Source organism: Lonchura striata, chromosome 23, assembly GCF_046129695.1.
Source record: "Lonchura striata isolate bLonStr1 chromosome 23, bLonStr1.mat, whole genome shotgun sequence".
Lineage (NCBI taxonomy): Eukaryota > Metazoa > Chordata > Aves > Passeriformes > Estrildidae > Lonchura > Lonchura striata.
Window position 1 is genome coordinate 9,284,234 of NC_134625.1, and position 16,410 is coordinate 9,300,643.

At 46.7% G+C, this 16,410-nt stretch overlaps 1 protein-coding gene across 1 annotated transcript; it reads right to left on the bottom strand.

The window, feature by feature from the left end:
* Window positions 1–3,063: 3,063 nt before the first annotated feature.
* Window positions 3,064–15,423, bottom strand: POU2AF1 (POU class 2 homeobox associating factor 1). The gene is made up of 5 exons (XM_021540483.2): window positions 15,408–15,423; window positions 5,973–6,100; window positions 4,996–5,038; window positions 4,646–4,917; window positions 3,064–3,375 (listed from the first exon to the last, which is right to left on the bottom strand). The coding sequence occupies exons 1-5, from the start codon at window positions 15,421–15,423 to the stop codon at window positions 3,064–3,066; spliced, it is 771 nt and encodes a 256-aa protein (XP_021396158.2).
* Window positions 15,424–16,410: the final 987 nt, after the last annotated feature.

The following is a 16,410-nucleotide window of genomic DNA, read 5'->3' on the forward strand; positions in this document are numbered from 1 at the left end:
AATGTGCCTCATTTTGGAGGCTGTGCCTGGGCTGCCCCTGCCTGCAGGGTCACATCTCATCTCTCTTCTGCTGCCTTGGGTCTGGACACAATTTTTTGCCATGACAGAGACCTCATGAGGGGGTTTCACCCTGGTTTTAGGGCTTCATACCTCCAGGAGCTGCAGTGTCCAAGAGCCCTCAGCACTCCTGAGCTCTGCCTGATGCCTCCTTCCCACTTCAGCACCTTCTTGCAGCTGAGATTCACCTCTGGGAGGTGTCAAAGTCCTCCACCATTCCCAGTTTGGGGAATTGCATGTATAAATCACTTTTTGGGGTGATACTGCTCTGGGTGTGTTGGTGAAACCTCAGCAGCCGGGGTAACAAGCACTCCCTAATTGATGGATTTGTAATAGACCAACCTGTTAAACTCCCTAATTGATGTATCTGTAATAGATCAACTTGTTAAATTCCCTAATTGATGGATTTGTAATAGATCAACCTGTTAAACTCCCTAATTGATGTATCTGTAATAGATCAACTTGTTAAATTCCCTCATTGATGGATTTGTAATAGATCAACCTGTTAAATTCCCTAATTGATCTATCTGTAATAGATCAACCTGTTAAATTCCCTAACTGATGGATTTGTAATAGATCAACCTGTTAAACTCTAATTTCTATCAAAACTCCCGGTAAGAGGGACACACTCCTTATATTTTGCACAAGACAAAGAGTTGGCACAGCCCACGGGAGTGGCCCTTAGTGATGGGGGAAACACTTCTCTGCTTCACTTTGCTCATCTGGCTCTGGCTGGAGCCACTTCCATTCCCCCAGGTCCCACCTGAAGGAAATTCCAACCTCCTGAAGCAGGAGGAGCCCACCCCATGCAGGGTCACACCAACCCCTGGCTTACTCTGCTCAAGACAGAAATATTTGATGCTTTTCAGGCAGAAGGTGGCGGGCAGTTGTTTCTCTCCTGGGGCAGTTTTGTACCCCAGAGCCACCCCTGGCAATCTCAGGAAGTGGAAATACAATTTTCTGGCTAACCTGATTTTCAGCCAAGCTCTGCACGAGCTGTGGCTGCACACCCACACATCCCCAAGGGTGCCAGGAGAGGATGAGAGTGATTGAAGCTGAACTGCAGGAGCAAGGACTGCTGCAGGAAATGCCTCCAGGCCACAGCTGGATCAAGGAATTCCTTCTTAGTCTGCTTAATGTGTAAAATCAGCACAAAGTCTGACAGCTAATCTCTGATTCTAGCCTGTACATATATTATTGAACTAATTGATTGCTAAACCAACGCTCGTGGATAGGAAATAAAACACTCTAGGCATAGAAAAGTTACTGTAGATCTTTATTGAAAAAAAAAAAAAAAGAATTTTTCTTTTTTTTTCTAACCAGAACAACCCAGAAAGAAATGATGAAACAGTTTCATCTTTGTTTTATGTTCACACACAGAATTTACATACATTGGAGTGAAAGGAATTGAAAAGCAATCAGAGCAACCACGGGCTTGATTCACAACTGCTTTATCCCAGTCTTACCTAGGGAATGTCTTTGAATTTCATAAAACTGGAGGAAGCAGTGGTGGATTAAGCTCCTTTAAATTAATTTCTTTGCTGGGTTTTTCTGCAAATGTAAGCCACTGATTTCAATGCAAACCTCAACTACTGCTCTTTTCCAATCGCTTACATGATCTAGTGCTCATGTCTTCCACATTTGTCAATATTCAATGAAAAATACTCTTGGAAAGTCTTTAAGACTTTCAACCTGGGTTTTCAAACCTCACTCAGGCATGAACTGTAAGGCCACTTGAAATATTGCCTGGGTGGCAACTGGACTCCAGGTAATAAAGAGTACAAGAAATCATTTTGCAGTTAGTCTTGCAAATATTAAAATCATCTAACAATCCTGGGCTTTAGAAAGCAGAAAAACCCAGAGAAATTGTGTTCACCAGCCAAGAGCCTCTTGTTTGTCAAGAAAACAATAAACAGGGTTTGAAGGGGATGCATCTCCTGAAATATATTTGCCTGTGCATGGCACTCCTGAGCCTCAACCAAAATATTTACACTTGTATCAGAGGGAAAAGTGAAGCTCCTCATTCTCCAGGGAAGGAAATCAGAAAGCCATAAAGGACTTGTGTGCACCTCTGGGCCTGGGGAGCTTTCCAAGGAGAGGTCACTAAAGCTCCTGGCTCAGCACATCACTCTCAAATTCTACAGAAAAGCGAAAATATTGCCAGGTAACAGTAATGCCATGGAGTCCTTGGTGGGCTGCAGTCCAGGTTCTGGAAAATCCCTGTCTCCTCAATGACCTCCTGGTCTAGGGCCATGGATTGCAGTCCTGACTCACACCAAACTCCCAGAGATTTCATGGGACAGGATCTGTCCACTGGCAGTGTTACCAGCCAGCCATTAAATCACCCCCACACCCCAAATCTGGATATTTCAGAGCCCCAAACCCCTCTGCAGCTGAAAGAACACGACCCCAACCCACTGCTCCACACCTGCAGACAAGGGGAGAGCTTCCAGGTACACCTGGGTGTGAATTCCTGCTCTGCAAACAGGGACCTCTGACTCCTCTGGCATTTCTCTCAGACTGCTGCACCTACCTGCACCAGCAGAACAAAGCTACACTTTATGTTTTCCTGATTTCCAAAGGAATAGTAAAGTTCAGGAGAGGAAAAACGTCAATTTAGGGCCCCCTCAACATTTTCTAGTGGCCTAAATCTGGTGAGAGTTCCTTCCTGGACAGGTCACAAGGCATTTACACAAAAGCAACCCTATTGAACGGGGTTTGGCAATATTTAGAAGCAATTGTACCCTCACCAAATGAATTTTGAGGCCATGAGGGTGAAAATCACCTGGTGCTGGTGCTGAGCACAAGCGTGCAGCATCCAGACCTGCCTGGGACAGGCAGCAGGAGCTGGGACAGCAGAGGAACCTTGTGCTGGGCGCCAGGACAAAGCAAATTTCCCTCAACGCACAAACCACGGCGCGCTAAAATTCCCACCCCACCCTGCCTGCTTCTCCTCCCTACTCAAAACCCAGGGAGCTGCTGAGGAGCAGGACCCAGATGTGCAACCTAAAGCCCTTCAACAGAGAGAGCGTGGCTTAACACGTACGTATCATTGTCTTCATCTTCCAGCAGCAGCTTCTCGATGGGCAAGGCGCCGATGGCTCGCCGGGCGTCCTCCAGCTCCTGCGGGGCTGGCTCGGGGATGGAGATGGGCACGGGCAGCAGCTGGGGCCCCGGGAAGGAGGAGGAGGCTGCAGGGTACTGCAGGCTGGAGGCTGGCAGGGCAGACAGGGGCTGTGCCCACGGGAAGTAGGTCAGGGGCGGCTGCTGCTCCGTCACCTCCAGCGGTGGCACCACGGCCGGGGTGCTGCTGCGGGGCTGGGCAAGGGGACAGAAATAGAGCAAAATGAGAGAATTGGCTTGCTGGGGCAGGGGGGGATGCAGGATGGGGGTGCTCATCCCATTTCTGACATCCCCTGTCCTTCCTCTCTGGGTGATGCTCGGCACTGAGGGTGACATCTTTCCTCAGGCTCCCTCCAGCTTTCTGTCCCCATTCCCACCTATGGATATTCTCAGTTCAGTCAGAGAGAAAAAGAGAGAGATTCCACCAGGCTGAGCCTGGGCAAGAGTTTGAAAGGAATGTAAACCATTATTATCTCTCTCTGTGTTCATATTGTTTATAGATATGTTCTGCTACATTGACCAAAGTCCAAGGCACCAATGATGTGAGATGTTTTCACTCTGAGACCAACCACATTTCACCTTAGTGATCCTGGTTATAAATTGGTTATAATTTGGACATTTCTTCCTTCATTATCTGCTTGTTAATAAAGTTCAGTTCTCTCCTTGCCTTCTGACTCGGAGTCTTTTCCATTCCCGTCCTGCCTCAACAGTGACACCCACGCTGTGACCTGTCACAGCCTGTGCTGGACAGTCCCAGCTTTGCTGCCAGCAGGGCTGAAGGCAGCTCCGTGTGGCTCTGGAGCCACATCCCAAAGCCAGCCCGCTGCCCTTCCTCAGCACCAGGGGCCACCAGGACACAGAAATCTCCTTGGACGTTTGGCTGGGTGTGCCTGAGCAGCCAAACTGCACCAGGGAAAGGAAAAGCAGCTCCTGAGGTCATTGGAGCAGAGCTCTCTGTTCCCCTCTAAAGGGGACTGCATCACCTGGTGTCAGCCAAGAAGATTTGGTCTAGCCTGAAGCCAAATATTTTGCTACCTTTACATATTTTGACCTTGGTGTTTTATCCCTTAGCAGCCACTTCTGAGAAATTTATTGCCAAGTCATCCTTCCTGCCTCACCTGATCAATGTTTCCTGGAACTCCACTGACTTTTTTTTTTTTTTTTTTTTTTAATTTTAAACTTGGAAATAAGGTTCTGCTCAGAAATAATTCCTGCTCAGGAAATAATTCCTGCTCAGAATGGAAGAGTGAAGAGAGCTGGGAAAAAGGTTGTGAATTTTGCCTTATTCCAGCACAACCACAACTTTTTGCCCTGCTCAAACCATATTACTGTGCTGGGAACTACATGGCATAGATGAAAGACACACAACATTACATTAATTAAATAAATTAGCCTAACTACACCCCACAGCTCTTGCTAGAAGGTGGGAATCAACATCATTTCCAGCTTGGTGGTTTTGACTTACTGCAAAATTGGTGATGAGAGGCTGGGAAGCGTAAGTGAGGACGGAGGAGGGTCCCACCAGGGTGTAGCTGGGACCCACGGGCTGCACGTACATATCTGCTGTGTAGGGACAGCTGCCAGCCTCGTGGGACACGTAGTCAGGGTAAGGGCTCCACTGAGCCAGGGGCTGCAGCGGGGTGGGAGAGGGCTGGGGGATCCACCCAGAGGCCAGAGCTCCTTCCTCTGGGCCAGGCACAGCAGGGCCAGCAGCGTCCACGTCGAGGCAAGGCTGGCCTGAAAAACAGGACAGGGTTAAAGCCCAGCTCAGCACAGCCTTCCCTGGAGAGCCCCGGAGAGGCAGGGATACGTTACCCATGGGTGAGTAGGAAGGGACTGGCTGATGGGGCAAAACGACCTGGAAGAGAGAAGAAAGAATAAAAATCAGAGGTGAAGCCCATCAGCATGGAATTCATTAATTCATTCATTAAATTCATTAATACATTCATTAAATTCTCTTAGAGAAGCACACGCCTGTCACCCTGGCACCAAGAATGACACAAGAACAGAAGAGGACACAGCGTGAAAAGGAAGAAAAGGAGGTTTTAATGGAAAGGAAAATTTTGGCTTAAATAGACCGACACGGCACATTTTGATTGGTTAATTAATAAAAACATCTTCCTCACACACCGTCCTTGAGAGGAACAGAAAAGCAAGGTGGAAAAACACCACCTGCAGATGGTTTAGACTAAGAAGTGATTCCTACAGCTCCCTAAAAATTCTCACAAGCACTGTGAGAAACGATTGCTGTTTCTCTCTGCCTGACCAGGCTGCATGCACACAGACCACACCAGGCATGAGCAATGCCAGGCTCTGAATCCTCCCACCCCATAAAAAGGGCCAGAAGAACTGACCCTGACAGCCAAGGACACCCCAAACACCCACCACGTCCCCTCAGCTCAAGGAGACCTTCAAGTGTGTTGAGATCTTGTGCAGCAGAAAGAATTCTCCTCCGGAGAGGGGCCAGCCAAGCTGCCGGGTGCTGGGAGGGCAAATGCAGGATGAAAAGGAGCAGCAAAGGGCCAGGGATGGCTCGGGATGGTCTCTCAGAGCCCTGAACAAGCTGCCTCCCTCCCAGGGCACTTTCAGTCCCCAGCAGTCAAATTCTGCAAAGCCCTTCCCCTTTCTAATAAGCGTTGGAAGGTGCTCAGCCCACCAAAAACTAAAGGGGTATTAATGGCATTGCCAGGTAACACCGGGCTGCAGGGCCTTCAGAATGCTTTAGGGATGCAAAGGTTCCTTTCCTCAGCACAAGCACTGAGAATTTCCCTCCTGTTTGGTTTTTTCCCTACCGTTGTAGCTGCAGTTGTGCTGGAATGATGGACATTCCCCCTTTTCCTCTTCAGCAGCTCCTTCACGGGCTCCTTCACTCGCACACCTTGGTAGGGACGAGGCTGTGGCTGCTGGTCTGGGGCAGAAGCTGAGGGGAAAAAAAAGACATTTAAAATTTATGTGACATTTATTTTCCTCTCAGGGACTCCAGATCCCCACGGCAGCCTGGGGGCTATACCACAACACATTTATTTTCTTCTTCCTTTCCTGTGTGTCCTGCGGAGCAGCTTCCCAAAGGAAAATCAGACCAAATATACCCAAAAGGTGACACACCAGAATTGTTGGCCAGTCAGGGACATAAAAAAGCAGAGATTATATATTTAAAAGAAATATATTCACTGTTTAGGCAGAAGGTATACAAACAACCCAAATCAGGAAAACATCCTCACTTGAAAAACTATTTAAACATCATTAATTTGACTTAAATATCTCATTTTGAGATCAAGCAGGTGCTGAAGTCCCAGCCTAGACCAGATTTGTATTTCAGTTCTGAACAAATTTTGCTCATAGCCTGGCCAGGAGGTTGATAAACAGGAGACAACACATCACAGACCTCACACCCAAAAACCTCCCAGCTCCCACCCATAAATTCTGCTCCATTCTGAAGAATGACGTTTCCAGCCAGCTCCAAAAGCCTCTCCCAAAGCCGTGTGAGCAGGGAAAGCAGGGGAAGCACATTTCTGCCAGAGCCAGAATTAACAACTCATATTTTACGTGGAGTGTTTGGAGGGAGTCGATAGCAGAAGGAAGCCAGGGGATATCAAAGGCTGCTGTTTGCAAAGCCACCGATAGCAGAAGTGCCTGCCTGCCCCTTCCACTGCACTTTGATGTGCAAATACATCAATGGGTAAATTTTCCATTTTTAAAGATTGGAACTGCCCTTTGGTTTTGAGGTACAGGTGGCTACCCAGCTCCAATCTGAATTTTAAACTATTATTCCACCCTGGGAGCATTTATTTAGATTTGTGTCCTACAAGAACGAATCATTTCACCTCAGATCATCTTGCCCATCTGAGCACGCTGAGATGTTTCTGTTGCACCTTCCTGGGAGGAGAAAAATGGAGTGCTAAATGCAGAGATCATAAATCCACCACAAAAATTACTCAACAGAATAAACGTTTCTGCTCTAATTTCTTTCCAAAAATACTTTTTTTCCCCTTCAGCTTGGCTCTTCTATTAACTCATTATAGATAATTTAATTATGAAATCTTGATTGGCCACGATAAATTCTTTTGGGACCAGACAGAACTCCATTTATGCACTGAATGTTGCCTTTGTTATGCACATTAAGGAAATACTTTACTTTTAAACAGTAGTTGAAGCAAAGATGATTTTCCAGCCTTTGCCTGATCTACTTTTGCTTTCTGTGGACATCCTTTTTGGTTCTTTAAATCAGTTTTTTTGCATTCCTTTGAATCCTGTGGCTTTCAAAAGCAAACTTTAATTGAGAATAAATATTCTTTAAGTCTCTATACAAGCATCCACAAGGGCTTTTAATACAATTCACGCTTTGCTTTTTCAATTTAATTGGTATTAATTTATTTGAGTGCAAATAATAAAGAGTTCTGGTGTTCTGAAAACATCAACTCCACAAATCTGAGCTCTGCCAGAGGTGCTGGAGTGGCAGCAATGAACATTTTGGGGAGCAGCTCATCCCCAACTCATCAAAGGGCCTCCCTGCAGAATTAGGGTGGGGAAGGATGGTGGTTTCAGGCTCCAGGTTTGGGGGATGGGAAAGAAGAAATTTACTGTAAAAGCTGACAAATATACCTATTCAGAATTTCCGGTGTAAGTAAGCAAAGTAACCCAAAAAAAAAAAAAATAAAGAGAAAAAAAAATTTTTTTAAAAACCAAAGTCTGCAGATCATATTTCGGTTCCCCCAAGCTGACCTCCAGAAATAAAAATAATGTGAGCACAGCTGCTTTTCCACTGCTCGGGGGCCTGTGGGGTCTGAGCATCACAGACAGACCACAGCAAAATGACTCTGGGGCTTCAGGGTGCAATTCCTCATCGAGCTGAAGATACATGGCCATTTACAAATATCAGCATTCGGGGGAATAATGACAATTAAAATATCTTCGTAAATGAAGAACCTGGATTTAGTCATCCTTATATAAAGGTTTTAACAAAGTGTGAAGCTGCCTTGGACCAATATTCCATTTTATTTTAATTTCAGTCATGAGAGCCCAGGTTCCATTCAATATATATAAAGTTTTTAACAAAGTGTAAATCTGTCTTGGACCAATATTCCATTTTATTTTAATTTTAGTCATGAGAACCCAAACTCCATTTAATAAAATGGGACTAAAGGAAATAAAGGAATAGCAGCAGTGTCCTGGCATTTCTCCTGTGGTTCCAGGACCACAGAACACCCACATGCTGTTGGCACATTTTGGTTTGCACCTGCTCTGTGAAGCTGGGGCAGTTTGAGACATCTCCAGTCGAGGAAGAAGAGAGGGAATCCAAATCCAACCACTTTGCAATGGTTCCCACATTTCACTTGGGCCCATTTCAATGCTTTGGCCAGGCTGCCTCCCCAGCGTGGTGTGTGCTCAGCCCCAAGCTCCCTCCATCAATGTTATCACCTGATGTATTTGCTAAAAGTCCACAAAAGCCTTCAAAACTTGTGAGCAACCTTTAAAAGAGCTGCTGGAAAGGCACCAAATGGCTCAAAACATCAAGTGAGAGCAGCAGGAGGATGCTGGATTCCAGACCACGCTGCAGCTCAGCCTGGAAGCATCGAAACTGCCCCAAAAAGGTTCCAGAGCATCTGTCACCCTCAATTTACACAGACACACCCCCTGATTCTCAAGAATATCGATCTGAGTGAAAAACCAGGCAGGGAAAGCACGGGTTAGGGTTGTTCAGCCTGGAGAAGGGGAGGCTCAGAGGTGCCCTCATTGCTCTCCACAGCTCCTGAAGGGAGGTTCAGACAGGTGGGGTCGGTCTCTGCCCCCGGGCAGCACTGACAGAACAAGAGGACACAGCCTCAGCTACGTCAGGGAAGGTTTAGTTTGGATATTAGAAAAAAAAAATTCACTTAAAGAATAATAAAATACTGGAATTGTCTTCCAGGGAGGTGGTGGAATCACCATCTCTGGATGTGTTTAAAAAAAGACTGGGCATGGCACTTGGTGCTATGGTCTAGTGAAGTGTCAGGGCATGGGTGGGACTTGATGATCTTAGAGGTCTCTTCCAACCTCTTTATTCTGTGATTCTGTCAAGACACCAGCAAAAATTCAAACTCTGTCCTCCCCTCCGCTTTGGTTTAACCATGGGAGGGAAGAGAGCGGCGCAGCAGCTGCTGGAAGGGTGCGGGCAGCGAAGCGCGGCGAGTTCCAGATCACTGAGCTTCACACACACACACAGAAACACACAGAAATACACACACACACACAGAAACACACAGAAATACACACACACACACACACACACACACACATACACACACACACCCCGAGCTGCAGCTCCCCTCCAGCCTTCCAGCCACGGCACAGCAATTTCCCAGTGTGGGAATCCAGAGCTTCCCTCTGGCTGCCCTGGCAGGGTCAGGAACCCCCTGGACAGAGCCCCCAGAGACACTGGCTGTGATCTCTGCCCATGGAAAAGAGTTTTCAACCTTACAGGATCAATTACCAGCTCTGAGTGTTTGATATCAGTAATAATTAAGTGTGGCACGGGTGCAAAAGTAAAATTTTAGGATTCTAGATGAGGGGTCCAAAGGGGACAAGCTGGAGGAAATTGGGTGTGCCTTGTCCTTTTTCTCCTTCTTCATGCCCTCCATGTCTCACTGTGGTGTTGGCATTTTTCTGTTGGTTCAGGCTGGGCACACACTGTCCAACGTAGGTGACAGATATTGGCACGTTCTTGTCAATCCAGCCCAGGGAGTTTCTGGTATTTAATGTTTGTCACATCCCACTGAGGGCAGAGCCCCACACGCTGCCCTGCAGGACAGAGCTGGGCAGGGCAGCAGAACATGTGAGAGATAAACAGAATAAACAACCTGGAAACCAGCACAGACCAATTATGGCTTCTGCTTTGGCAGCGGGGCTGAAACAGAGACTTTCTACAATCTGGATATAATCAATACCTCAGATTCCAACATCCCAGCAGGCAGATTTCACTTTAAACCCCCTGCTGCTCCTGCCTGCAGCACAAGTGGCACACCGCTCCCTCTCGCAGGAGATTTCTGTGCTCGCAGTGCTGACACAGGATAAAGTTATCAGCTGATCAGTGTTTAGAAATGGTTTTCCCTTTTTTTTCCCCCTCCTTTCACCCTCCAGTGGAATAAATAATTGAAAAGAAACACAATCGTTTCTCTTGTTTGCACTAACACCGAAAAGCAATCGCTGGCTGCAAATAACAAGAAAAATCGAGATTTCAATTAGCAACCCCCTGAGTTAATGGTTCGTATATTGGAAACAAATCACATTTTTATCAGACACAGTGAACTTAGGCTAATAAAAAGAAGTAAGAGGCTTCGTTTCATAGGCTTGTGTGCTTAGAGTCAAATCAAAACCTTTTTACATCCATGCCCATTGCAAGGGACTCAACATTGGTCATGATCCTGTCCTTATTTCCTGGCTAATTACAGAGTTTCCCTAAAAAAAAAAAAACCAGGGTGAACTTTATCTCTGCTTTGTGGTCAGTCCAGGGCAGGGGAGCAAAGCACAGAAATGCATTTAATTGCCCAAAATCCCAGATAGTGACGTGACAGGGAGTCACTCAGAAATCTTCAACTCCATCCCCATCCCTCAGCAGCATTCAGGGCATGTCTAATTAATATTTTAATTGACCCAACCAACAGTTAAAGGTGAAACACTGACACCACCCACCTGCAACTCCAGCCCCTCAAACAAAAATCCAGTTATTTCTGTCAGAATCCATCCAGTTGTGTTGGTGCCAGAGGCTGGGGTGGCTGCTGAGCACCGGGTCCTTGGTACCTGATTTAAATTAATTAACACCCACCTGACTGATAATTCTCTGGCTGGTCCTGGGAGTGAATAATAAATAACCAAATAAATCATGAACAACTCAGAAAATGTTTATCTGAGTTCCATTTGGCCATTTCTTGCATCATTATCTTTTCACTCCCAAAAGATACATCCCAAAGCCCCAGGTTTGCACAGCCACTGGAAGGGTTGGACATGCAGCTTCTTGTGCATTTGACACAACCCAAATTTCCCTTGATGTTACAGAGAACACAAAGAAAATTGGGCTGGAGAGGATTGATACAATTCACATTTTGCCTTTTGAATTTAATTTGTATTAATTTATTTCACTGCAAATACTAAAGAGTTCTGCAGTTCTGGGTGCTGCATGAAAACATCAACTCCACAAGCCTGAGCTCTGCCAGAGCTGCTGGAGTGGCAGCAATGAACATTTTGGGGAGCAGCTCATCCCCAACTCATCATTTATCCTGTTCAAAGCACTGTGGGTGGGGAATTCAATCAAGATTTTTGCCAATGCAAAGCACCCACCAAACATCTGGGCAGAGATTCTGCTTTAAAACAAGCCCAGCTCGGAGCAGGGGCAGAAAGGGCTGAGGGATGGATGATTGCTCAGCACAAGGAAATGAACTCAGGAGGGTCCTGGGCGTAATGCAACAGCCTCAATAATTCACCTGCCACCAACACCTCAGAATCCTGTTTAGCCAGGTCTCTTACACTGCATTATAACCCCCAAATTCAGTGAAATATTCATTTGATGGAAGAATATTTTAGATTTATGCCTAATATCTTCATGTTCAGGTGTTGGAAGATTTTCCAGGAATCAAACTAGCCTTGGATTCAGGTAAACCCATGTGGCCCATGCTGTTTTTGAGGAAAGCTTTTGATAACTATCTTTTAAAACATATTTCCTTCACACCTAAAAGGATCTAAATGAGTGGAGAGCATTGGGCAGAGCCTACATTTTGTTCCCACAAAAGGAATGTATTGCAGATGGACAAATCCAGAGTGGATTTTAGATTTTTCCACCTGGATAGAAACCCAAATCAAGGGGAGACACAAAATGCTGGCTAATCCTTCCTGCTCTAATTATTCTAATTACAAAATGAAAAACTTTCAAGTGCCAAATGAGAGTTGGATGCTTTGGCCATGTAGTGGTGAGGGCCACTAAAAATTCTCTGTTTCAGAATAAGAGGAGCCCTGGTGCAAAGGGGAAGCTGAGATAGACAGAAAGTGTCTTTAACCTTAAGTCTCACCCTCAGCTCCTAATTCCTCCCAGCCCATAATACTCTTTCCATTTTAGTAATGCAAGCTTTCCATTTAATTGCTGCTGTGGTCATTCGTAGAGTTTGACACCTGCTTTGCAAAGCATGGATGGGCTCAACTTTCGTGCTATCCCTCTTTCCCGGTGGGGTTTTACCAAAATTATCACTCACAAGGTGCAGAATGTGGCAGTTTCACCTCTCAGTCTCATTAGCTGATACTTTCAGGGTGGCCCCATGCAGCCCCACATCTGTTGTGGGCTGAAAAGCTTTTTTATTCACTTTAAAAGTGTTTGGGAAGGGATTTGCAGAGGTGTGAATTCACATTTCTTGGTGGTAAAGGGAATCTGAGCGGCTCAGTCCCTGCCAGTGACTGCAGCAGCAGCTGAGCACCCAAAAAACTTGGACACTGGCAAAACCAGCACCTGAGCAGGAGATTCCTGCAGGATTGGAATTAATTAGGCTGGGAAAGACCTTTGAGGTCATCAAGCCCAAGCGAGATGCAGAACACAAACCGTTGGTACGGAAGGTCCATTGGGGTGGGTTTGAAAAATTCCCTGAGGAGGTAACAAAGCAAGCCAAGGGGAAATGGCTGGTGCTGCCCATGAATTTCCCATCCCTGAGGGGCTGCTGGGAGCAGCAGAATCCTGGGGAACCCCGAGCAGTCACGGCTCCTGGGCCGTGGGAGGAGAGGCTTTCGGGCTGAGCCACCCTCAGGGGCTGTGGGTGGAAAGCCAGGGCCCCAGTCCTGCAGGGAGTCACTGTGCCCTTGAAATAGAGATTTTCGGAGTTCATTTGAGCCAACAAAATGAATGTGTCGTGAAAGAAGCCTCTGCCATGGGACAAGGGGCAGAGGGAAATGGAAATCTTTGGAGCTTCCTGCAGAAAAGACAATCCAGAGAAGACCAGGGAATGCAAAGGACACAGTTAAGGAGACCCCTCTGTCTCCAATCATGTCAAGGCTGACAGACATACTCAGATAAGACACCAAAGGACCAAAAGCGCCTGTGCAGAGGGGAAAAGTTCCAAAGTTCAACCCAGAGGAAGACCACGATCTTCAGCCTCAGAAGACCACCAGAGACCCCCGCGGGACCACCACAGCAAACCAGGCATGTCCAGGAGGGCGTGGAGCTATTCAGCATGAGAGGGGAGGACAGGCGGGGCCAGGGGTTGGATATGCACAGAAAAGTTGTGGAATGAACTGAATATGGAACAGCTTTGGGAATAAAGATGTGGGACAGAGGGCAGCTCGGGGCACAAGGTGTTGGAGAGAGATCTCACTTGTGCCAGGTGCTGACATCCATACCCACTCCAGAACCACATCCAGTTGTGGAGTCTATTTATTTACTCCGCTTATCGCTTCACCGTGACCTGGGGAACATTCCCAGGGGACAGCCAGGCTCTGCCACGGCAGCAAAGTGTCCCAGCTTCCCCCATGTTCCTGCAGAAATGACCCTGAAGGAGCAGGAAACCACCCTGAGGAATTCCCTCAGGTGAGGTCGCACCTGCTGCTGGAGGGAGTTCTTGTGTCCCTTCTGGGTTTTCACAGAATATTCTCAGGATCATCCACACTGCAGTGAATGGCCCGTGCAGGGGCTGAACCCAAAATCTTGGTGTTGTCAGCACCAAATGAGTCAAATCTCAGGGTTTCAGTTTGGAAAGTTCCCAGGTCACCTGAGCTGCCTGTGCATCGATTTCTGCTCCAGAGCAAGGCCATGGGTGGGTGGGGACATCGTGGGGACACAGGGGAAAGGTCCCAGCTGGTCACACTGACAGCAAACAGAGGTGACACCAAACTGGGAACCCCAGCTCCCCCTGAAAGCTGCGGGATCTGCCCCTGGATCTGCTCAGGGCTCACCCAGGACACCCCTCCTGCCTGCCCTCAAAGCCAGAAATGCCCTGGAAAAGCAGCAGCATCCACCAGATTCCCAACAGCTCCATGCTGGAAAAGGGAATTCTGACAAAACCTCAAAAGGAGGGAGATTCGAGGATTAACAAGCTCAGGGGACACTGGCCAGGAGCTGTCTACAAATTCTCATCAGGGAGTGACTGACCTAACTGGATTTGTAATTCCTGCAAGTGTCAAAGGAAAAAAGCAAAATAAAAACATCAATTCAGTTCCCAGTTTCCCCCTACCCACAGCATTATTGTTAGCATTGCTTTGTCGCTGCAGGAATTAAAAAAAACCAACCCAAATAAACCATTCAGGGACTTCTGAGTTGAAAGATTAAAATCAGGATTTGCATGGAATCATCTTGCAGTTTTTTCCACGTCTTCTCCTGAAAACTGCTCAAGGTGAAGGGGGAAATACAAACAAAACTTCCTAAATACACATTTGAGCTTCCAAAATGTTCAGCTGAAGAAAAAAAAAAGAAGGCAGGAAAAAAAATAGAGGAAATGGATTTCAAAGCTCACCAAGGCACATGGGTGGTTTACTACACGCAGCAGAACAACCTACAAGCTGAGATAAATAGATGAGTAATGTCAGATAAGTCACTGGCAAGGGTTTAAGAAATTAATTTTTCCACTCAGGTGTGTTGTACCATTCTATGTTAATGGAACAGCAGGGTGAGAGGCAAGGGGTGGCAGCACAGGTGCCAAAATGAGCATCTCCTCCTGATGACAAGTGAGATATGGTGGTGATAAGAGTGAGAATGAAAACCTTGCAAGAAGCAAACACCTACCTGGAGCAGGATCAGTAAACTACTCCAGCAAAGGTGGGCCCAGAGGAGCGAAATTATCTTGAAAACAAGAAAACTGATTTCCTGTAAAGTCATAACTGTATTGCCCTCAACTGCTTTGTTCCTTATCTTTTTTAATTAGCTGTAAGAAGTACATATCAAAAGAAAAAAAAAAAAAAGAGGGCACAGAAATAAGATTTCTCACAGGTTTCACTTTTCAGAAGGAAAATTTTCTGCTACGTAACCACCGTAACCTTTGATATAATACCTGCATCCTGTTATTGTTTTTATGAATCATAGTCTTCCACTTGATTCATAGTGATGAAAGCCAACAAAGCAGCCCCGAGCTCATATCCCTGCTGGAAAATGAGCATCACACCTCAGCACTGGCCTCCCTCGAGCCATCCCTGAGCATCCCCTCCCCTGCCACTCTCTGCTGCCTTATCCCTCCCAACCCTCAGCTGCCACCAGAGGTAGGAGAAGCAAAGCAGAGCTCACTTACATTTTTGCCAGTGCATTCTGTGCTGGGATGGAGCTTCTTCCTCCCTTCTTGGCTGAGGAGAACTGGGCTCTGTGTGCCTGTGTGTGGCTCCTGGGTGGGGATGTGACAAGTGAGGGTCAGGATGTTTCTTTCAGCTTTTTAAAAGCGCCGTGTTCCCACTGAGCCCGGTGACATCATCACCCCTCCAACCACAGCCACTGTGCGCTTTCCCTTTGCTCTGCTGCTTCTTCTTCTTCTTCTTCTTCTTCTTCTTCTTCTTCTTCTTCTTCTCCTCCTTCTCCTTCCCCACGCTCAGCAGCTCCTCTGAAGAGATGTCCTGCATAAAAAAGTTGTCACCGAGATGGGTTTGAAACATCAAAGGTGGAACCTGCCTCTCCTGAGATTTTCACCACAAATTTGCAAACTCAGGGCAAAAGGTTGGGCAGCAGCAAAGGGGTTTTAGGAAGATTTTGACCTCTTGGGGCAGTGAAGGTTGATTTTTCTCACGTTCTGCTGCTCTGGGGGGCACAATTCTTGTCTTCACACGGCCAAACCAGCCGCCAGGCCATGCCAGCCTGGCTCTTTAAATGTGCCACCCCTCTAAAACCCAGAATTTAATGCTTGCTCCTGCCTTATGAGAATCTCAACTCCCCGGGGCCACTAAATTTGAACTTGTGAGGAAACACCTGTAAACACTTCAAGCCCCATTAAGTCAGGGCGTCCTTAATTTAAAAAAGAAACCCCTTTTTTTTCTGTTTTGTTTTTTGTCAAAATACAACACTTCCTACCCAGGGAGAAGCAGCCCTTCCAGAAGAGCCTGCAAAGCTGGAGGAAGGCTATGGGAGCCTGGAGAACTTCTTGGCATTAATGACAGCACCATTCCATCCACACCATGAGCACAACCCTCTTCCCTCTAAAAATCAGTCCCCTGGGATCAATTTTCACAATTCACACTGACTTAGGAGCTTCATTCCCAGAGAAATCTTTGTTGGAGTTGCACAGTGAGGTCAGGATCTTGTCAGTC

Bases quoted from the DNA above. Each gene is read 5' to 3' on its own strand.
- POU2AF1 (XM_021540483.2), bottom strand. The intron at 5,039-5,972 runs GTAGGGAAAAAA...TCTCTCTTCCAG, and splicing joins GCACAACTGCAGCTACAACG to GTCGTTTTGCCCCATCAGCC. The intron at 4,918-4,995 runs GTAACGTATCCC...CCTGTTTTTCAG, and splicing joins CCCTTCCTACTCACCCATGG to GCCAGCCTTGCCTCGACGTG.